Here is a 24,180-nt window from a genome sequence, read left to right on the forward strand (position 1 = left end):
TCTAGATCATACAATATGCATATTATTACTATTGGATAGAAAACACTCAGTTTCTAAAACTGTTTGAATTATATCTGTGAGTAAAACAGAACTCATTTGGCAGCAAACTTCCAGACAGGAAGTGAAAAATCTGAAAACGAGGCTCTGTTTCAGGGCCTGCCTATTGAATTGCCTTATATTTATGGATATGCATGCACTGCATACGCCTTCCACTAGATGTCAACAGGCAGTGGAAGGTGGAATGGGGTGTCTAGCTTGATCTGAGTTCGAACAAGAGCTTTTGGAATGACGTGTCCAGAATTTCCTTTCTCTACCTAGGCGCGGGAAGCACCTCCATATTGTCTTATGATAAGCGTTCGGTATACACGGCTAATATCTCCGGCTATGATTTTATTTGATACATGTGATAATAACATCGTAAAGAATGTTTTTTCAACCGAGTTTTATCAGATTATTTAACGTTTATTGGGACTTTTGGAGTTTTCCGTTCTCTGCCTCGAGAGAAATTGGGAACGTCATCAACATTGGCTAGCATTGTGGCACGAATTCGACAGGAGAAAAGGACATTCTAAAATCAAACAACGATTTATTCTTGACCAAGGACTCCTTGTACAAGATTCTGATGGAAGCTCAGCAAAAGTAAGAACAATTTATGATATTTCGTATTTCTGTGTAAAATGTTGAGTCCTATTATCCGCCGTTTTGGCGGGCGCTGTCTCGCTATAACGTAAGCTGTTTGTTATGGTAAAGTTATTTTTAAAAATCTAACACGGTGGTTGCATTAAGAACCAGTGTATCTTTCATTTGCTGTCCAACATGTATTTTTTAGTAAAGTTTATGATGAGTTCTTTGGTCAGATTAGGTGAGTGTCCAAACTAGCTCCGGACATTCTGGTGAATCGATGCTACATATTCACAATTTATAACCACGGTTTGCAGCTCTAAATATGCACATTTTCAAACAAAACATAAGTGTATTGTATAACCTGATGTTATAAGACTGTCATCTGATGAAGTTGGTCAAGGTTAGTGATTAATTTTATATCTTTTGCTGGTTTTTGCGATCGCTACCTTTTGCTGCTAATAAATGCATTTGTGTGTTTGGCTGTTGTGGTAAGCTAATATAATGCTATATTGTGTTTTTGCTGTAAAACACTTAAAAAAATCGGAAATATTGGCTGGATTCACAAGATGTTTATCTTTCATTTGCTGTACACCATGTATTTTTCATAAATGTTTTATGATGAGTATTTAGGTATTTCACGTTGTTCTCTGTAATTATTCTGGCTGCTTTGGTGATATTTTTGATGGTAGCTGCAATGTAAAACTATGATTTATACCTCAAATATGCACATTTTCGAACAAAACATAAATTTATTGTATAACATGTTATAAGACTGTCATCTGATGAAGTTGTTTCTTGGTTAGTGACTAATTATATCTCTATTTGGTCGGTTTTGTGATAGCTACCTATGCGGTAGAAAAATTGTGAAAATATGCGGTTGAGTCTTTTGCTATTGTGGTTAGCTAATAGAAATACATATTGTGTTTTCGCTGTAAAACATTTTAAAAATCGGAAATGATGGCTGGATTCACAAGATGTTTATCTTTCATTTGCTGTATTGGACTTGTGATTTCATGAAAATTATATTATATGATATCCCTGTCGCGTTAGGCTAGGCTATGCTAGTCAGCTTTTTTGATGAGGAGGATCCCGGATCCGGGAGAGAGAAGCGGTTTAATTAAAGAACATGAGAACTTAATTCTCCTAACATAAACAAATCTAAATATATTTTATATTTGAGATTCTTCAAATAGCCACCCTTTGCCTTGATGACAGCTTTGCACACTCTTGGCAAACACCAAATTGAGACAAATAGATTCTGCAAAAATATCCTCCGTGTACAACGAAAAACACAAAATAATGCATACAGAGCAGAATGAAGCCGATACCCGCTAATGATCAGAATCCAGAAAAGAGCCGTTAAATTCTATAACCACTGAAAAGGAAGCGATTCCCAAACCTTCCATAACAAAGCCATCACTTACAGAGAGATTAACCTGGAGAAGAGTCCCCTAAGCAAGCTGGTCCTGGGGCTCTGTTCACAACACAAACAGACCCCACAGAGCCCCAGGACAGCAACAGAATTAGACCCAACCAAATCATGAGAAAACAAAAAGATAATTACTTGACACACTGTAAAGAATTAACAACAAAAAAACAGAGCAAACTAGAATGCTATTTGGCTCTAAACAGAGAGTACACAGTGGCAGAATACCTGACCACTGGTACTGACCCAAACTTAAGGAAAGCTTGACTATGTACAGACTCAGTGAGCATAGCCTTGCTATTGAGAAAGGCCGCCCTAGGCAGACCTGGCTCTAAAGAGAAGACAGGCTATGTGCACACTGCCCACAAAATGAGATGGAAACTGAGCTGCACTTCCTAACCTCCTGCCCAATGTATGACCATTTTAGAGAAACATATTTCCCTCAGATTACACAGATCCACAAAGAATTCGAAAACAAACCCAATTTTGATAAACTCCCATATCTATTGGGTGAAATACCACAGTGTGTCATCACAGCAGCAAGATGTGTGACCTGTTGCCACAAGAAAAGTGCAACCAGTGAAAAACGAACACCCTTTTAAATACAACCCATATTTATGTTTATTTATTTCCCCTTTGTTGTGAGTGTAATGTTTACTGATAATTTTAGTTTATTATCTACTTCACTTGCTTTGGCAATGTTTCCCATGCCAATAGAGCCCTTGAATTGAATTAACTGAGAGAGAGAGAGCGGAGCGGAGCGAGAGAGCGGTGAGTGGGAGAGAGGGCGATATAGAGAGAGACGTTTACTTGACGTTTATGACTGGTCATACTCAAACTCAACTAAACCCCATGTCAGAGAGGAAGTACAGTGAAGTACAGAGAAGTACAGTGTGTTAAAGTTGGCCGGTCTGTTGGAAAGGCAGCGGTACGTGAACTCTCGACCCTCATGGCTTTAGTGATTTCATGTCTCACTCGACGCCCGCTTCCCCAGCTGGCTGGAGACCTTTTTCTTCTCCACAGCTCCATTATTATAGAACTAATGACTGCTAACAGTACCAGCACCACTGACTGCCAAACGGATTGGTCCTGATAATGTGTGTCCATAGATACAGTATGCCCCCTGTGTACAGCAGTTTGGTGTGAAACGACTTGGTGTGAACGTGTGTGCAGGGTTCTCTATATGGGGGTATGAGTCAGTCAGGTCCTCTGTGTGTTGGGTGGGTCAGGTGTTCTCACCTCAGGGTTACCAGCCATAATGGTGTAGTTGCCGTCATCGTCCAATGAGGCGGCGGCGGTGTGGAGGTTACAGGTCCCGTCAGCGTCGCGGCTGATCCTGTAGTGTTCACTCCTCTTAGAGATCTGCTTCCCATCCTTAAACCAGTAGATCTATAGGGGACAGGATAGACACAACACAGAGTTACACAATGATCTGCTTCCCATCCTTAAACCAGTAGATCTATAGGGGACAGGATAGACACAACACAGAGTTACACAATGACCTGCTTCCCATCCTTAAACCAGTAGATCTATAGTGGACAGGATAGACACAACACAGAGTTACACAATGACCTGCTTCCCATCCTTAAACCAGTAGATCTATAGTGGACAGGATAGATACAACACAGAGTTACACAATGACCTATAGGAGTAGAGAGAAAAGAGAGTATATTATTATATTATACTATACTGCAATCCACCCTCTATCGGTCCTCTCTTTTTCTCTCTGTTCCGTTCATTTGATGCCTGTCATCACCCAGTCATTACAGAAGCCCTATGAGCTAGGGATAGGCAGTGGTGGACTCACAGATGTTAGTACCCCAAGCCTGGCCCTTATAGCAACTCACTGTACATGTACCTCAACCTCCTACTAACAACACTACACATCCTCAACTCCCAATTATCAGAACAATACTGTATGTTGGTACATTAAACATTTACACCTTACAACAATACACCCTGAATAAAGTGACAGTAATATTGACATTAAGAACAGCTGATCTGTGTGACCTCTGACCTTTGGCTTGGGGTCTCCAATGACCTTGCAGGAGAAGGTGATGGGCATGCCCTCGAACACCTTGTAGTGTTTGAGCTTGCTGTCGAAGAAGGGCACCGTGCCGGTGGCATCCTCGTCATGCTGCACATCGTCGTCAGACTCCTCCACTGGAGAGCGCTCCAGGCGGAACTCGATCTCACTAATCAGGCGCTGCTCGAAGCTGGACACCTTGTACTCCTGCAGAGCACACAGAGAGGAAGCAGGGTTAATGCTGGGCGATGGAGCTCAAAGAGCATCAACACAACTACAGGAAGAGACTGAAATCACAGAGGAACTGGATCACAGAAAAATCTGATGAACAAGAAGCACACTCCACCACGAGCATTTTGTGTCACTCATGCATGAATTCATTGATTTATTCATTCTTTCATTCATTCAAGCACAATGAGTTAAGGAAATCCTTTTTCTCGCATCTACCCAGTTTCTCCCTATTTCCTCTCAACTCTCTCTATTCCTCCCCTCTTTCTGTCTATTCCTCTTGCTCTCTCAATTCCTCCTTCAATCTCAATCTCTCACCATCCTGGCTCGAGCTGTTGAGGCAGAAGCAACATCTGGAGAGTAGTGTGAATTGACTGACTGACAGATAATTACATGCCCAAGACACAGCTGCAGGAGTCTGATATCTCTCTCTCTTCCTCTCTCTCTCCCGCCCTTAAATTCTTGTTATTGTTTTCTCAGTTTTTCATTCACTCGCTCATGCATGTACACAAACAAGAGATATATAGGACATGTGACACGTAACACACACACAGCAACAGGTTCATCTGTTATAATGACAGTGAAACATGTTCATATTAGTATCTCATGTCAGGGTGGTGTTGGGAACAAACTCATGCATGCTCCGCTATTTGATTAACATATCAAAAGTGACCAATTAACACACACTAAATGAATCAACATATACATTAAAGTCCCAGTGCATTTTAATTTCTTGTGTTTTATTTACATTTCCACACTATGAGGTTGTAATAATACTGTTACAGTTAATAAATAGACCAAAAAGAAAGAGGGTTCCAAACCTCTCTTCCAATAACAGCTAGTTTTCAGTCTTTGCCAAGAAGCTATTTTTGTTTCTATTTTAATTCATTTCGTACAATGTTAATAGAAAATCACAATAAGGTACTTAATTGTTCCCCAGAAATAACTTGATATTTAGATGAAAAACGCTGCATTGGACCTTTAAAAGTGCCAGACATGTACAGCGACAAAGCCTTGGACATGCTTACTCGGTTTTTCATGAAGAGCATTGGTCAGTAATTGTGTACAGTCAGCACTGGCTGAAGACTACAGCTGGTCAAAAGCTATGTAACCACCACAATGACCATAACAGAACCATGAATGAACCTGCTTAATCAGCTTTTTGTCAAATGTATATACACTACCGTTCAAAAGTTTGGGGTCACTTAGAAATGTCCTTGTTTTTGAAAGAAAAGCTAATTTTTTGTCCATTAAAATAACATAAACTTGATCAGAAATACAGTGTAGACATTGTTAATGTTGTAAATGAGTATTGTAGCATGAAACGGCAGATTTTTTAGTGGAATATCTACATAGGCGTACAGAGGCCCATTATCAGCAACCATCACTCCTGTGTCCCAATGGCACGTTGTGTTAGCTAATCCAAGTTTATCATTTTAAAAGGCTAATTGATCATTAGAAAACCCTTTTGCAATTATGTTAGCACAGCTGAAAATTGTTGTCCTGATTAAAGAAGCAATAAAACGGGCCTTCTTTAGACTAGTTGAGTATCTGGAGCATCATCATTTGTGGGTTCGATTACAGGCTCAAAATGGCCAGAAACAAGGACCTTTCTTCTGAAACTCATCAGTCTATTCTTGTTCTGAGAAATGAAGGCTATTCCATGTGAGAAATTGCCAAAAAACTGAAGATCTCGTACAACGCTGTGTACTACTCCCTTCACAGAACAGCGCAAACTGTCTCTAACCAGAATAGAAAGAGGAGTGGGAGGCCCCGGTGCACAACTGAGCAAGAGGACAAGTACATTAGAGTGTCTAGTTTGAGAAACAGACGCCTCACAAGTCCTCAACTGGCAGTTTCATTAAATAGTACCCGCAAAACACCAGTCTCAATGTCAACAGGGAAGAGGCAACTCCGGGATGCTGGCCCTCTAGGCAGAGTTCCTCTGTCCAGTGTCTGTGTTCTTTTGCCCATCTTAATCTTTTCTTTTTATTGGCCAGTCTGAGATATGGCTTTTTCTTTGCAACTCTGCCTAGAAGGCCAGGCCAGTTTTATTGCTTCTTTAATCAGAACAACAGTTTTCAGCTGTGCTAACATAATTGCAAAAGGGTTTTCTAATGATCAATTAGCCTTTTAAAATGATAAACTTGGATTAGCTAACACAACGTGCCATTGGAACACAGGAATGATGGTTGCTGATAATGGGCCTATGTAGATATTCCATTAACACGATCATTCACAGTGATCCCACTGTCCAGTAGATGATGCCCTTGTGTCCTTCCTTCCAGGAACGCAGAACAGTTGAAGCAGCTAACAAATAGTCATTTACAACATTAACAATGTCTACACTGTATTTCTGATCAATTTGATGTTATTTTAATGGACAAAGAACTTGCTTTTCTTTCAAAAACAAGGACATTTCTAAGTGACTCCAAACTTTTGAACGGTAGTGTATGTCTTAGTTATCCTTATCAGTTCATTCCCAGGTTTCAAGGTCGGATCCTGCTACAGTCAGAGGGTGTGTGAACACATCTAATATCATTATTATCAGTGTGGCTTTGTTGAATGGCTTAAGATTGGGGAGTGACCACACACAGTGAGTCAGGAAACAAGAGGCAGAGAAGAGAAGGAAGGAGAGAAAGAGGCTTGAATAACCTTTTGAGGGACAGATTCTATATCAGATGAACTGGAATCCTGTGAAGAGATTAAAGAACAGAGGTGTGGTCTCTGTGTTACTGTATGATGTCATGTCCGGAGGTCACACCGCACACCAAAAGATGTGTGTAATTACCTGCATTCACACTAAAGAGTGTGTAACAGCACGATCAGTCTTATACATTATATTAACATTATGACTGTAACTACCATTTCAACAAAACACACACATTTCCATATCATTTGCTCTGAATTGGAACGTGCAATTGTGGCTTTTATTCTCAGGCCTCAGGCAGAGTAGTGGCCAGACAAATCTGTATCAGACAGGAACCAGGTTCAGTCCCATCGGCCTCCAGGCAGCCAGAGCCCAACATCACTACAGGATAGCAGCACAGAACAGCCTGACCTAAAGACCACCACCACTGTCTGCAGCTTTGAGAGGACAAACCCTGTGCGGCTCACTTCTAGAGTCTGTTTACTTTGCAGTGAGACTTGGCTTTAGTCAATGAAACAAATCTGTGTGTGTTCTGTACTGAGGTTTTGTGTTTAGTAAATCTTTAAGACTAAATTTGTAAGTTAATATTTCCAGTTATAGCCTGTATTTTACACTTCATCACATTGGTGTGTGACTGCAAACTATGACTGAATGTGTAGCTGAATATGGGCCATACACATGCAATAATACAGTGAACTAAGGTGTAGCACACAGATGGTCTTCCTTGGCCTGCCTACAGTAGCAGCAGCAGCGTACCTGTGTGACTGGCTCCTCATCCTGCTGCTGTGTGTTTAGTACTGTGGCTGCGTTGTCTGCCCCCAGCAGCCTGCGAGCCATCTTCTCCTCATAGGTTAACCTCTGAAAGCACCGATTAATGGGTCAGCTGGGGTTAGTGTGTCAGTCGCAACAGCAACACACACTCATTACAAATATTAAGACATGGTCTTCTTGAGATAAATGGTTGTTAATGAAACTATTAACACTGTGAAATGGATGACATGGGAAAAAAAAATGTGTCCGCTCAACTTCAAAAGTATATTTTGAACTCAAAAATGTCTGTGGTCATATCTGTAGTATAGTTACGCTATGTAGTATGTATGTCTGTGGTCATATCTGTAGTATAGTTACGCTATGTAGTATGTATGTCTGTGGTCATATATGTGGTATAGTTACGCTATGTAGTATGTATGCCTGTGGTATAGTTACGCTATGTAGTATGTATGTCTGTGGTCATATCTGTAGTATAGTTACGCTATGTAGTATGTGTGTTTGTGATCATATCTGTGGTATAGTTATGCTATGTATTATGTATGTCTGTGGTCATATCTGTGGTATAGTTACGCTATGTAGTATATATGTCTGTGGTCATATCTGTGGTATAGTTACGCTCTGTAGTATGTATGTCTGTGGTCATATCTGTGGTATAGTTACGCTCTGTAGTATGTATGTCTGTGGTCATATCTGTGGTATAGTTACGCTATGTAGTATGTATGTCTGTGGTCATATCTGTGGTATAGTTACGCTATGTACTATGTATGTCTGTGATCATATCTTTGGTATAGTTACGCTATGTAGTATGTATGAATGGTTGGAAATGAAATAGGATTGACATTTGACTTGGAGTGCTTGTATTAATGAATGTTACAAAACAGCTTCATTCCCTAGTTACCTACAAACACACAGTCATCTACAGTGTTGTGGAGGCACTCTGTAACACACACACACACCTGTTGTCCGTTGCTCATGCGCTCCTCCTTGAATCGTAGCTTCCTCTCCAGGTCCTGAATGACAGCATCCTTGGTTCCCTGGATGTCAGAGTCTGAGGCCAGGCGTGGGGTTCCTCTGGACTGCTTCCGGGGAAAAGCACTGCTGACAGAACACAACAACAGACCAGGGGATTAGAACATGGCACCCCAGACCTTTAAACCGACTTTACTCAATAGCAGCTGCTGTGTCGTTCTGCAGTAGATCATGATATATCATCTGTTGTTTGTGTGTGTGTTGGACTGACTGTGATTTATTTGAACCTGTGATAGTCAGAATAAGCCCCTTCTCCTTCTCCTCTCTCGTTCCCTCTCTCTCTCTTATCTGTCTAACTCAAGCATTCTACACAGGGTCCTCTTATCTCTCTCCCCTGCTGCAGGAATGCCATGGTGAGGGGAAAAACAGACAGAGGAAAGGGCTTGATGAAAAAGAGGGGGGGGGGGGGGGTGGAATGGCCTTGTAGGAGGGTAGGAGGAGAGTGTGTTTGACAGCAGAGTATAGTGGATGTTTTCTCCAGCCAGCCAGGCATCATCAGACAAATCAGAGTCAGGATTATATACACAACACCAGATCTCTATCAGTTAACTAAACATAAACATGACCAAGCTCACTCTGGGTGCATCCGCCTCATAGTCAGGACTGGCCTGAGATGGGGGGGCTTTTTTGACTTGAGAAATATGATTGATGTTTTGGAAAATTCCCAAAAAGGTGCCATCTAGAACCCGAAAAGGGTTCTTCTTATGTTCCCATAAGAGAACCCTTGAAGAACCCCTTTTGGTTCCAGGTAGAACCCTTTTGGGTTCCATGTAGAACCCTTTCCACAGAGGGTCCTACATGGAACCCAAAAGACTTCTACCTGGAACCAAAAAGGGTTCTCCTATGGGAACACCTGCAGTACCCTTTTGGAGTGCAGCAGTGTGAGTTGAAATCTCAGCTATGCATAAACCCTTCAAATATCTGTTTATTTGGCTTTGACTTAGTCACTCCCTTCACACAAGCCATTGTGTATATTTTCCATATGGGCAAAACATTCTAACACACACACACACACACACACACACACACACACACACACACACACACACACACACACACACACACACACACACACACACACACACACACAAAATCCCCCCCCCCCCCCCCCCCTCAGGAGACGGTGCTCTCTGAGCTGAGGTTGAGTGTATGTCTGTAATAGCCCTGGTCTCTGTGCTGTAAACATGCTGTATAAGAATGTAAACACGTCATCTTCCATCTAGCAGCAGACCTCCAACCTCCAGCTGCTGCTAGGCGGCAGGCTGTCCTGATGGGGTTGGAGGGAGAGGGAGAGCCAGCCTGGCTCCACAGAGACAGACCTGCTACAGGCTGTCACTCACTGACTGATATACACACATTACACTACCATTTGACTGGAGAATGAAAGGGTCTGAAAGTATAGGGTACTGCCCCACAGAGAGCCAGTGTAACAGTGTGCACAGTCAGTGTATAGATACTCACATAGTCCCGTTCCCTTTAGGCAGGCCCAGGGCGTTGAAGGATGGGCTAGTGGGTGTGGCTGGAAGGACAGAGGCCAGGAAGCCAGCAGGTGATTGGGGCATGGAGGTGAAGGGGGAGGAGCTGTTGGAGTGGGCGAGGGAGTAGGGGGGAGCCGAAGAGACAGGTGGAGGAGGGGGAGGAGGGGGTGGAGGGAAGTCTTTGGCAGGGCCTGACAAGGATGAAATGCTGCTACTAAGGAAGGGAGGAGGTGGAGGTGGGAAGGAGGGAGAGGAAGGGGACTGAGACTCAATGCTGCCGCTCTTACTGAAGGGAGGCAGGACAACCCTGGTGAAGGGTTTTTGTGAGGTGGGTGGGGAGAGGGGTGAGGGCAGGCTGGAACCAGAGGACCCCGAGGACTGGGTGACATAGCCCCCCATAGGGCCAGTCCCCCCAGGGCTCTGGGCAGCAATGAACTGCTTTGGCCGGGCGTAGTTGAAGGTGCTGGTCTGCATGGCGCTGCTCTCCAGCTCCTGGAAGGAGGGAGGAGGGGGAAGAGAAGGAGAGGGCAGAGAGGGCACTTCCTGGGGCTGCTGTGGCAGAGGCGGGACTTCCTGCTCTTGCTCCTGATGTTGGATCCAATTGGCTGCTTCCTGCTGTTCCAATATAATCTGATCCTGCAGCTGCTTCAACTGTTCTGCGTTCCTGGAAGGAAGGACACAAGGGCATCATCTACTGGACAGTGGGATCACTGTGAATGATCGTGTCAAACAGTTTTAAAAAATTCAACAAAATGGACAAAGTTCAAACAAGCTTGTCAGCTAAGTGAACGCAGGAACACACACACACACACACACACACACACACACACACACACACACACACACACACACACACACACACACACACACACACACACACACACACACACACACACACACACACGTAGATCAGACGCATACCATAAAGTTTGGACCAATGGAATTCATACAGTAAAGGCCTAGACTCCATACTGTATATCCTCCATACTGTGTCAGAGTCAGTAGAAATGTAGAAATGCCCAGAGAGCCAGGCAGCAGTAGTTCCCTCCCCCAGGTCACCAATCAGCACATAGGACACATACCCGCTAACACACTACATCCTCTCAACCCCACTAAAATGCTGGACAGGATGAGTTAACACTGCTACAAGGTTTCAGACACGTTGTAGAAATGTTATGAAAGCATGCGGCTGTCATCCATTTTCCCGTGACTGACACAATACCCCGTTCCCCGTCTCTCTCTGGTTACGCAAATTACATAGACAATTGTGATTGGCAATTTAACAATCATAGAGAATGAGCATCCCAGTCATGCTGAGACATTGCTCTAAAGTTACAGGCTGTTACTGTGAGTAGTTGAAAACCGCACACATAGTTGTGGGGATGACATCAGCACTGGACCGTCCAGGGTTCCTCGATCAGGAATTACGTTTTTTCACCAGCCTGGAATTGATAGCTTGTCAAGTCTGAGGTTAAAGGGTTCAGGGGGACCGTGGGGTGTGGTTAATTCAGCTAGCCATCCGAGCTACCATCTGTGTGTGTGTGTGTGTGTGTGTATATGTGTGTGTGTTGTGTAAAGTGCTGATTAGTGGGGAGGAAACCACTGCACAGGGTGCAGGGACTGATAGCTCCAGAAAGACTTGTTAAAAGGCCAGCCAGTCAACAGCCACATCAAACAATAAAAAAATTTAAAAGGAGACCGGAGTACGAAATGTGAGGAAGTTTTGCCAATGTTGTCTTCCATTATGACAAACGCTCAACAGTGTGATGACCTCTGCGGGGTCAAGGACAAGACTAGACATGGTCATAAAATACATGATAATAACATTGTAATAATGTAATTGATTTCGGTACAGACAGGAGAGAGACATACCGAGACAAGTACTGTACTAGGGACAAGGTGTGGCAGCTCACATCTCTTAAAGGGAAATGTGATGAAACAACAAAAACAAACACGTCTCTGTCGCATCTTGTTCTCAGGCAGGGGTGAGTCCTAATGATGGAGTATTGTATTCTGTCACAGAGGTATGGCTGAATGAGGATTTCACACACTGAGCCCTACACTGTCTACTCACAGTACACTCATCACTTCTGGCCCGGCCTGGTCTGGGATCAGTGGATGGGGAAGCTAAGACTTTCAGGAGGTTACTGATCCTACTGATTTCCTGTAATTCTACACATTTTGCCATGGGGCGTAGCGAAATTGTTGCCGTTTTAAAGGCCCAGTGCAGTCAAACTCACCTCTCAGTTTATTAGGTACACCACCCTGTTCACGAAAATGTATCGTTCCTACAGACAATGAGTCACCTGGCCGTGGCTTGCTATATAAAGCAGGCAGACAGGCATTGAGGCATTCAGTTACTGTTCCATTAAAATGTTAGAAATGGGCAAAATGAGTGACGTACGTGAGGTGCCAGGAGTACCAGATCCAGTATCTCAGAAACGGCTATCCTCTTGGGCTTTTCACGCACTACAGTGACTAGGGTTTACCGAGAACGGTGCAACAAACAAAAAAACATCCAGTCAGAGGCAGTCCTGTGGGAGAAAACAGCTCATTGATGAGAGAGGTTGAAGGAGAATGAAAAGAATCATGCACAAACAGACAAATAATGGCGTAGTACAACAGTGGTGTGCAGAATGACATCTCGGAATGCACAACTCGTCGATCCTTGTCATGGATGGGCTATTGCAGCAGACGACCACACCAGGTTCCACTGCTATCAGCTAAAAACAAGAAGAAGCGGCTCCAGTGTGCAGACGATCACCAACACTGGACAATTGAGGAGTGGAAAAACATTGCCTGGTCCGTTGAATCCCGGTTCTTGTTGCGTCATGCTGATGGCAGAGTCAGGATTTGGTTTAAGCAGCATCGTAAGCAGCATCGACCCATCCTGCCTGGTGTCAACAGCACAGGCTGGTGGCGGAGGTGTAATGGTGTGGGGAATGTTTTCTGGCACACGCTAGGTCCCTTGACACCAACTAAGCAACAAACGTTTCCAACACCTTGTAGAATATATGCCTAAGATTTCAGGCTATTCTGGAGGCAAAGGGGGGTCCGACCCAGTACCACATGGGTGTACCTAATAAACTGTCCAGTGAGTGAAATACTGTGAAATTGTGAACATGATGATAATGCCCTTTTAGTGTAAGAGTAGTTTGAAAAGATTGCCTCGTGGATTTACCATGCTATAGATGAGTTAATAAGAAACCTCTGACCCGTCCGACGCCATCACAACTTCGGCAGCTGCAACTAGCCCGTCCGACGCAACTTTGGCGCCCTGATGGACCGTTGGGGGGGGGGGGGGTACTGTCACGGATTCCCCCGGTACTGCTGCTCATTCCGTGCACCAGTCTTGGAGGTCACCGGCCTCTAGGCGTCACTGAACTGTCTCATTACGCACACCTGATTCCAATTCCCCTGATTAGTAGTTGTATATATGTGCCCTTTGTTCACCATTGTCTTGCTGGTTATTGTTCCCATGTCCGTTGGTCTTGTGAGTACCTGTGCTTTGTTGTTTCGGCTTTCGTGCTGCGTGTATTGTGCACTTGTTATTACGGATCTCGTCCCATGTATTGTTGTGCATTGGTTATTACGGGTCTCACCCCGCCTAGTGTATTGCGGGTCTCGTCCCGTGTATTTATTAGCGGTTTTACCTCGCTCTTTTGTTTGGGTTACATCCGTGTGTTTTGTATATGTGTTTGTTTTGGGCTTCGTCCCCGTGCCTTTTCATGGCATGTTGTATTTTTGGTGGAGTATTAAAACCCCCTATTACGTATTCCTGCGCCTGTCTCCAATCATTTATACAACGTGACATTGTAGACTGGAATGAAAAAGGGGGGCGAGTAAACTACGCATCCTATGTCCACTCCATGCTTTGACGGGGTAAATTACAGGGACATCTTTTACTTGCGTCTGGGGGCTTGTAACAGGACTGTAGAGTGGGAACTCCAGGACACACATGAAATGGAAGAGTTATCTTCTCAGGGTAGCAGGAGGGGAGAAGGGTCTTTGGGAAAGCTATAAAACCCCAATGTGTCAGAGACCTTCATGTTAATGGCCCAGTCTTAGTGTGACTAGTAGTGAGTCCTTCAGAAAGCCTGGGTAGAAGACTATAGCTACAGCAACATGCCTTGTCATCAGGACTCCACTAGACCTGCATTCTCACAATCTGTTCCAGATGCTGAATAATCAGGAAGAGTTTTTTCTGCTATTTTTCATTTTCTGTCTGAGGGTCCAGAATGTTGGGCCAGTAACCGAAAGGTTGCTAGATCATATCTGTCATTCTGCCCCTGAACAAGGCAGTTAACCCACTGTTCCTAGGCTGTCATTGCAAATAAGAATTTGTTCTTAACTGACTTGCCTAGTTAAATAAAGGTAAAATAAACATGCTCCCATCATTAGTATACTCTTAGAAAAAAAGGTGGTATCTAAAATGGTTCTTTGGCTGTCCCCATAGGAGAACCCATAGGTGAATCCATTGAAGAACCCTTTTAGGTTCCAGGAATAACCCTTTTGGGTTCCATAGAGAACCCTTTCCACAGAGGGTTCTGCATGTAACCAAAAAGGGTTCTACCTGGAACCAAAAAGGGTTTTCCTATGGGGACAGCCGAAGAACCCTTTGGAACCCTTTTTTTCTAAGAGTGTATCAACAGTGGAACTTCAGACCCAAATAAACATTCATTATTTCAATCACTCCAACCTGTCAGAACCTGTGTGCTGTTGTAGGCTACAGTTTATAAGAAATAGCACATAGTGCAGTGCACTTTTCACCATGTGTTTTCCTAAAAATCCCAGCAATGTTGGACATTCAAGCCTCCACCAAAAGAGCACTTTTACAAGAATAGTTTGGCATCTGCTGAGAGAGCCAGCCTCGGCGTCCACTCCTCTGTACCGGTTTCATTCCTTTTTTGGCTATGTTCTCTCAGCGCATGAGGCAGAAGCGCCTCGCCTCACCCGCTCGCTCAAGCAGAGGGGAAACGCACTTCATTTCCTCAGCGCCTTGTCTTTCACTCTGTCTTTCTCTCTTCAACAGACTCCTTCACTGCCGGACTGCCTGTGTTGTGCGTTCAATCATTTGGAGAGCCTTTAAAACAGTTTGTCCACGTGCCTGCATTTGTTAATAACCCACCTGATGGTTTGCAGCCTGCCTAGAATATCTTGGAGAATCTCATTGCTAGGAGCCCAGTTTGAATTGACAAATATATCCAAAAAGTTGTCTTAGTGTTTTTTCTCCGGTCTCTAGAATTCTCCTTAGTATATGGGGGAGGCAGAGTGGATGTTGGCCGGCTATGACTGACTGACATCATCTCCTTGCCTTAAAAGGTGTTCTTTCTTTATATAGAACAGTTACTACAGTCCAATTCCACTTCCTTATTTTACTAAAGGGCAATCACATGATCAAGATTTATTTGTCCCACTTTCTGCATATGACTAACTTTCCAATTGTATTTTATGTCAACTCTGACATTTTACTTTAATTTCAATGTTTCCATTGGATTAGCATTTGTCAGATAATATCATATTGTCAGTGAGAAGATCAGACAGTGTAATTGTTCAGCTTCATCAGTCATTTTATTGTCCTTTAAAAGGTCTGTCTGCCTCCAGGATAGCAGGTGTGGGCCAGCCGGACACTACATAACCCTGACACTGTGACCCTGCATGGTCCAGCCTTCAACCAGATCTGCCTAGCCAACATCCACCTATGAAATGACTCAGAGAACTATTCCATCTCTCTCAATCAAACTCTTTCTCTATTGATAACAGGACGGATCTATTAGTCTTGAATGAGCCAACAACACCATGAATTTCTCCTCATGTGTCACGACTTCAACCGAGGCAGGCTCTCCTTCCCGTTCGGGTGGCGCTCGGCGGTCGTCGTCACCGGCCTACTAGCTGCCACTGACTCTTTTTCCTCCCCCTCCTTATGTGTTTATTTGTATCACCTGTGTTCAGTTAGTTGTTAATTAGTGTGGCTTTATTAGTCAGCCAGCCCGTACGCTTCTTGGTGCGGGATTGTTATATTGTAGCTTTTGGATTTCGGGAGTGGATATTGTTATTGTGGACTGGGTTTGTTTCTCGTGTCGTTGGACCGTTGTGTATGACACCCAGTACGTCCGTGTTGGACATTTTGTTTGCCAGTTGGGCATTAAAGACTCAACATATTGAATCTCTGCTGTTCCTGCGTCTGACTTCGCACCCCCCGACACCCAGGTCGTTACAGAATCCCGCACCCGCTAAATGGAGTCAGCAGGAGCAGCAGCCAACCCTCTCCCATCGATGGAGGAACGGGTTCTCCACCACACCACCGTCCTCCATCGGATCGGATCAGCCATGGACCAGATGATGGAGAGAATGGAGCGATGGGAGAGGAGTGGGCTCCTCTCTCCACCTTCGGCTCCCCTCCCTCAGGACTCTCCATCCCCCGGCTCCAGCGCGCTCCGTCTTACGCTCCCGAGGGATTATGATGGAGCGGCGGCAGGGTGTCAGGGGTTCTTACTCCAACTGGAGCTATACCTGGCCACTGTTCGCCCCACTCCCTCGGGAGCGGAGAGGGTGAGTGTCCTCGTCTCCTGCCTAACGGGTCGTGCTCTGGAGTGGGCCAACGCAGTCTGGAATGGCCCGGACTCAGCGAAGGAGCACTACCCGGAGTTTACCCGTCGTTTTCGTGCCGTGTTTGACCACCCCCCAGAGGGCCGAGCGGCGGGTGAGAGACTATTTCATCTCAGGCAGGAGAAGAGGAGCGCACAGGATTTCGCGCTGGAGTTCCGGACCTTGGCCGCAGGATCAGGGTGGAACGACAGGGCCCTTATTGACCACTACCGGTGTAATCTCCGGGAGGACGTCCGCAGGGAGCTAGCGTGTCGGGACATCGCTCTTTCTTTGGATGAGCTTATTGACATGTCCATCCGACTGGACAATCTGCTGGCTGCCCGCGGGCGTTCGGAGAGGGTCCTGTGCGTTCCACCACCCAGCGCCCCGGCTCCCATCCCGATGGAGTTGGGAGGGGCCGCGCCTAGGGGTATCGGAGGAGGAGGCCTCCCCTGCACCAGCTGTGGTCGGAGAGGACACACGGCCGATCGGTGCTGGGGGGGTCTGTCTGGGAGTCGAGATGTCAGGCGGAACGCTTCTCGATCACCCCAGGTGAGTCAGCACCAAACTCACTCAGAACCCCCTGTTGGTCACATGTTTGTCTCAATTTTTTTCCTTTATTTTTTCCCCTCTTCCCAGCATAGGGCACTAGTCGATTCAGGTGCAGCTGGGAACTTTATGGATCGCGGACTCCCCCGAAAGTTGGGCGTTCCGCTTGTGCCGATAGATTCTCCCTTTCCCGTGCACTCCCTAGATAGCCGGCCATTAGGGTCAGGGGTGGTCAGGGAGGCCACAGTTCCCCTGGACATGGTGACGCAGGGGAATCATAGGGAACGTATCAGTCTCTTTATTATTGATTCGCCTGCGTTTCCAGTGGTGCTGGGTATTCCCTGGTTGGCCCGGCACAATCCCAATATTTCGTGGAGACAGGGGGTTCTCCAGGGGTGGTCAGAGGAGTGTTCTGGAAGGTGTCTGGGAGTTTCCATTGGTGCCACGTCGGTGGAGAGTCCAGACCAGGGTTCCACGGTGCGCATTCCCCCCGAGTATGCCGATTTGGCAATCGCTTTCTGTAAAAAGAAAGCGACGAAATTACCACCACATCGACCGGGTAGGGATTGTGCGATAGATCTCCAGGTTAACGCTGCGCTTCCCAAGAGTCACGTGTACCCTTTGTCCCAAGAGGAGACGTTGGCTATGGAGACATATGTCGCGGAGTCTCTGGGACAGGGGTACATTCGGCCCTCCATCTCACCCGTCTCCTCGAGTTTCTTTTTTGTGAAGAAGAAGGAGGGAGGTTTGCGTCCGTGTATTGATTATAGAGGTCTAAATGCCATCACAGTGGGGTTTAGTTACCCACTACCTCTCATCGCTTCGGCGGTGGAATCATTTCACGGAGCGCAGTTCTTTACAAAACTGGACCTCAGGAGCGCGTACAGTCTGGTGCGTATTCGGAAAGGAGACGAGTGGAAAACCGCATTTAGTACCACATCGGGCCACTATGAGTACTGCGTCATGCCGTATGGGTTAAAGAATGCTCCAGCCGTTTTCCAATCCTTTGTAGACGACATTCTCAGGGACCTGCACGTGCAGGGGGTAGTTGTGTATATCGATGACATTCTGATCTACTCAACTACTCACGCCGCGCATGTATCTCTGGTGCGCAAAGTGCTTGGCAGACTGCTGGAGCATGACCTATAAGTCAAGGCTGAGAAGTGTGTGTTCTCCAAACAAGCCGTCTCCTTCCTGGGTTATCGCATTTCCACCTCGGGGGTGGTGGTGGAGAGTGACCGCATAAAGGCCGTGCGTAATTGGCCGACTCCAACCACGGTGAAAGAGGTGCAGCGGTTTTTGGGTTTTGCCAACTACTACCGGAGATTTATCCGGGGTTTTGGTCAGGTAGCGGCTCCCATTCCCTCACTGTTAAAGGGGGGCCCGGTGCGGTTGCGGTGGTCAGCGGCGGCGGACGGAGCTTTCAACAGGTTGAAGGCTCTGTTCACGGATGCTCCCGTGTTGGCGCATCCGGATCCCTCTTTAGCATTCATAGTGGAGGTGGACGCGTCCGAGGCTGGGGTGGGTGCCGTGCTATCACAGCGCTCGGGTACGCCACCAAAACTCCGCCCCTGCGCTTTCTTCTCTAGTAAGCTCAGTGCAGCGGAGCGTAACTATGATGTGGGGGATCGGGAGTTGTTAGCGGTGGTCAGGGCTCTGAAGGTGTGGAGACACTGGCTTGAGGGGGCTAAGCACCCCTTTCTCATCTGGACCGACGACCAGAATCTGGAGTATATTCAGGCAGCTCGGAGACTGAACCCGCGTCAGGCAAGGTGGGCCATGTTTTTCACCCGGTTTAGGTTCACGTTGTCCTACAGACCCGGCTCCCAAAACGTAAAGGCTGACGCACTGTCCCGCCTTTACGACACGGAGGATAGGACCACCGAACCCACTCCCATCATCCCCGCCTCGAGGCTGATAGCGCCAGTGGTATGGGAGGTGGACTCGGACATCGAGCGGGCGCTACGGGCGGAACCCGCGCCTCCTCAGTGTCCGGCGGGCCGTAAGTATGTACCGCTTGGTGTTCGGGACCGACTGATTCGGTGGGCTCATGTCCTACCCTCCTCGGGTCACCCTGGGGTGACGAGGACAGTGGGGAGCCTTCGGGGAAGGTATTGGTGGCCTACCTTAGCTCGGGACGTTAGGGTTTATGTCTCCTCCTGTTCGGTATGCGCTCAGAGTAAGGCTCCTAGGCACCTTCCTAGAGGGAAGTTGCAACCCCTCCCCGTTCCACAACGGCCATGGTCTCATCTGTCCGTGGACTTCCTGACCGATCTCCCCCCTTCTCAGGGAAACACTACGGTTCTGGTAATTGTGGATCGGTTTTCTAAGTCCTGCCGTCTCCTCCCGTTGCCCGGTATCCCTACTGCCCTACAGACTGCGGAGGCCTTATTCACCCACGTCTTCCGGCACTACGGGGTGCCGGAGGACATCGTTTCTGATCGGGGCCCCCAGTTCACGTCCCGAGTATGGAGGGCGTTCATGGAGCGTCTGGGGGTCACGGTCAGCTTGACTTCCGGTTTTCACCCCGAGAGTAATGGGCAGGTGGAGAGAGTGAACCAGGAGGTGGGTAGGTTTCTGCGGTCGTATTGCCAGGACCGGCCAGGGGAGTGGGCGAGATACATTCCCTGGGCCGAGATGGCCCAGAACTCACTACGCCACTCCTCTACTAATGTGTCCCCCTTTCAGTGTGTGTTGGGGTACCAGCCGGTCCTGGCACCATGGCATCCGAGCCAGACCGAGGCTCCTGCGGTGGAGGAGTGGGTACAGCGCTCCAAAGAGACCTGGAGGGCCGTCCAGGAGTCCCTCCAACAAGCTACTAGTAGGCAGAAGAGGAGCGCTGACCGCCACCGCAGTGAGGCTCCCGTGTTTGTACCGGGGGAAAGGGTCTGGCTCTCGACCCGAAACCTACCCCTCCGCTTGCCCTGCCGGAAGCTGAGGCCGCAGTGTGTAGGGCCCTTCAAAGTCCTGAGGAGAATAAACGAGGTGTGTTATCGATTAAAACTCCCTTCCTATTATCGTATTAACCCCTCGTTTCATGTGTCTCTCCTCAGGCCGGTGGTAGCTGGTCCCCTGCAGGACGGTGAGGTGCCGGAGGTCCCTCCCCCCCCTCTGGACATCGAGGGGTCCCCGGCGTACACGATACGGGCCATTCTGGACTCGAGACGCCGGGTGAGGGGCCTGCAGTACCTCGTGGACTGGGAGGGGTACGGTCCGGAGGAGAGGTGCTGGGTACCGGTGGAGGACATTTTGGATCCATCTATGTTAAGGGATTTCCATCGCCTCCATCCGGATCGCCCCGCGCCTCGTCCTCCGGGTCGACCTCGAGGCCGGTGTCGGCGCGCTGCGGGAGCCGCGCGTCAGAGGGGGGGTACTGTCACGACTTCAACCGAGGCAGGCTCTCCTTCCCGTTCGGGTGGCGCTCGGCGGTCGTCGTCACCGGCCTACTAGCTGCCACTGACTCTTTTTCCTCCCCCTCCTTATGTGTTTATTTGTATCACCTGTGTTCAGTTAGTTGTTAATTAGTGTGGCTTTATTAGTCAGCCAGCCCGTACGCTTCTTGGTGCGGGATTGTTATATTGTAGCTTTTGGATTTCGGGAGTGGATATTGTTATTGTGGACTGGGTTTGTTTCTCGTGTCGTTGGACCGTTGTGTATGACACCCAGTATGTCCGTGTTGGACATTTTGTTTGCCAGTTGGGCATTAAAGACTCAACATATTGAAGCTCTGCTGTTCCTGCGTCTGACTTCGCACCCCCCGACACCCAGGTCGTTACATCATGGTCATTTGACATGATTTAGTCACCAACTCTGGGAACAAAAAGAGGAGCATTCCACCCAATCAACCCCTCTTAAAAATATATTTAAAAGAGGCGGATGTTCATTGACTTAAAACCATACAGACTATTAATTTACAACAATTAACATTCAACTCTCCACATGCCTTGTTAAGTCTGAAAGGGTCTTTTCCTATAGCTGTTCTCAACTGCATGTTTTCTAGATGCCAGTCTGACTCTGGGGTAATAGAAACAAAACTGTAGGTCTACACTTACTGTATGTAGACAGAATTTCTACAAGGTACAAAGCTCTGAGTTGATACTTGGTAAAAACGTTCTCTCTCCTGTGAGCAGCTAATAAATGACAGAAACTGCTGAAATGACTGACGTTAATTCATTTATTTCCTCGGTTCCTCTGACAGTCTGTTCCTCTGTCTTGCGGTGCAGTAGGGACTTGCAGGGAGGGAGGGAGGGAACCGTCCTGCTCTCTGTCTCCATGTCAACGGCCCAGTGTTGTGCTGTACCGAGCTGAGCCAACTGGCCCACACAACACCCAGTTACAGTGTGAAAAAACTGCAGAGCTCAGCTCTGTCATTCCAAACTGTAACGCTACATTACAGTTAAATCTCGCTCTTTCTTTCTCCTTATCCTTCTCTCTCAGCCTCCATCTGGAGGTATTAATAAGCTGTTAAATGTTATTTCTCTTTTTCTCTCATCTTGAAAAATACTTTATTAAAAATGTTTTTATAATAATTTAACCTTTATTTGACTTGGCAAGTCAGTTAAGAACAAATTCTTATTTACAATGACAGCCTACACCGGCCAAATCCAGACGAGTGTAGGCCAATTGTGCGCACCCTATGGGACTCCCAATCATGGCCAGTTGTGATACAGCCTGGATTCGAACCAGGGTGTCTGTAGTGATGCCTCTAGCACTGAGATGCAGTGCCTTAGACCACTGCGTCACTCAGTTGGCCTGGTTCCTGGGTGTAAATTCTTTAACATTGAACACAATGAGAGAGTGCTTCAGGAAAAACTTTTTGATTGACTTACCATTCAGCATTCAATTACACTCATAATAACACGTCAATTATACAATTATTTTGGTGGTGGTTTTTTAACTCCAGTTCCTACATGCAAACATTAGCAGCATCACTGAGCTTAACGGAGTCAGGCCCTGCTTGTCTGAGTAAGAGTTAATTGAATCTGTCTTCTATAGCATCATGTAGCAAGCTGAAACAGACCATGTTGTAGCAGTCAGTGCAAGCTGAAACATACCATGTTGTAGCAGTCAGAGCAAGCTGAAACAGACCATGTTGTAGCAGTCAGAGCAAGCTGAAACAGACCATGTTGTAGCAGTCAGAGCAAGCTGAAACAGACCATGTTGTAGCAGTCAGAGCAAGCTGAAACATACCATGTTGTAGCAGTCAGAGCAAGCTGAAACATACCATGTTGTAGCAGTCAGAGCAAGCTGAAACAGACCATGTTGTAGCAGTCAGAGCAAGCTGACACAGACCATGTTGTAGCAGTCAGAGCAGGCTGAAACAGACCATGTTGTAGCAGTCAGAGCAAGCTGAAACAGACCATGTTGTAGCAGTCAGAGCAAGCTGAAACAGACCATGTTGTAGCAGTCAGAGCAAGCTGAAACATACCATGTTGTAGCAGTCAGAGCAAGCTGAAACAAACCATGTTGTAGCAGTCAGAGCAAGCTGAAACAGACCATGTTGTAGCAGTCAGAGCAAGCTGAAACAGACCATGTTGTAGCAGTCAGAGCAAGCTGAAACAGACCATGTTGTAGCAGTCAGAGCAAGCTGAAACAGACCATGTTGTAGCAGTCAGTGCAAGCTGACACAGACCATGTTGTAGCAGTCAGAGCAAGCTGAAACAGACCATGTTGTAGCAGTCAGAGCAAGCTGAAACATACCATGTTGTAGCAGTCAGAGCAAGCTGAAACAGACCATGTTGTAGCAGTCAGCGGAAGCAAGCTGAAACAGACCATGTTGTAGCAGTCAGAGGAAGCAAGCTGAAACAGACCATGTTGTAGCAGTCAGAGCAAGCTGAAACATACCATGTTGTAGCAGTCAGAGCAAGCTGAAACATACCATGTTGTAGCAGTCAGAGCAAGCTGAAACAGACCATGTTGTAGCAGTCAGAGCAAGCTGAAACAGACCATGTTGTAGCAGTCAGAGCAAGCTGAAACATACCATGTTGTAGCAGTCAGCGGAAGCAAGCTGAAACAGACCATGTTGTAGCTGTCAGCGGAAGCAAGCTGAAACAGACCATGTTGTAGCAGTCAGCGGAAGCAAGCTGAAACAGACCTTGCCAGCCACAGAGCTGCCTCTCCTCCATAGACTCTAATCATGCTGTCTTTAATCAATGCTCTCTCTAATCAACCTGTCTATAAATGTCCTGTTTACACACACAGTCACTGGTTTGTGCTTCCTAGACAATGATGGCCTCTAGTCTATACAGATATACGGATCTACAGTTTGACTGACTGACATGCCGCCATGCAAGCTGTGAGCCATCGCTGGGTTTTACAACCTCGCTTGTTTGGGTACGGGGAAGGGGAGAATGTCTTTGGTTAGCCGCTGGTTGACTAGGAGTAGAGGAGGGAAAGGGTTTATGGGATTCCGCCAGCAGCACTCACTGATGACAGGAAGCGACCATGGGATGACAGGAAGTAGTTGAGTGTAAATAGCCAATAATGAGGGGGTTCTTTCTGTAAACAACAACAAGGGGCTAAGCTTCCTGCTGCACTCTGTATACATACCGTACAAGCCAGCTATGTATAAGTGAAAAGCTGTTGATCTACTCAAATTTCTGAACAACATTTGTACATTTTACCACAATCAGACTTGTACCTACATATTAATGTGTGTTTATGAGTGTGTGTGTGTCACTGTTTAACCACACATCACCATGCCAGTCTACAGCTTTTAAAAAGTGTGGCCTTGTCAAACATGAATGATATATACCTAAACAACAGAATGGAGCTCTGGCATTACACCTCCAAAACAAATACAGCCGCTCTC

The 24,180-nt window shown here is 46.5% G+C and overlaps 1 protein-coding gene across 2 annotated transcripts in view; it reads right to left on the reverse strand.

Moving 5' to 3' along the window:
• The window catches only part of LOC120054912 (palladin-like), a 58,507-nt gene that overhangs the window by 9,168 nt on the left and 25,159 nt on the right, over positions 1-24,180 (reverse strand). The window contains exons 9-13 of one of the 2 annotated variants that reach the window (XM_039002640.1): positions 10,216-10,896; positions 8,682-8,820; positions 7,711-7,812; positions 4,068-4,283; positions 3,290-3,439 (exon numbers count right to left, since the gene is read on the reverse strand). In XM_039002640.1, coding sequence (XP_038858568.1) covers positions 3,290-3,439; positions 4,068-4,283; positions 7,711-7,812; positions 8,682-8,820; positions 10,216-10,896 — 1,288 coding nt within the window. Of the gene's footprint in view, positions 1-3,289; positions 3,440-4,067; positions 4,284-7,710; positions 7,813-8,681; positions 8,824-10,215; positions 10,897-24,180 lie in introns of both variants that reach the window. The other variant, XM_039002641.1, reaches the window with a different exon arrangement.

This window comes from Salvelinus namaycush, chromosome 10 (assembly GCF_016432855.1).
Source record: "Salvelinus namaycush isolate Seneca chromosome 10, SaNama_1.0, whole genome shotgun sequence".
In the NCBI taxonomy this organism is placed as follows: Eukaryota; Metazoa; Chordata; class Actinopteri; order Salmoniformes; family Salmonidae; genus Salvelinus; species Salvelinus namaycush.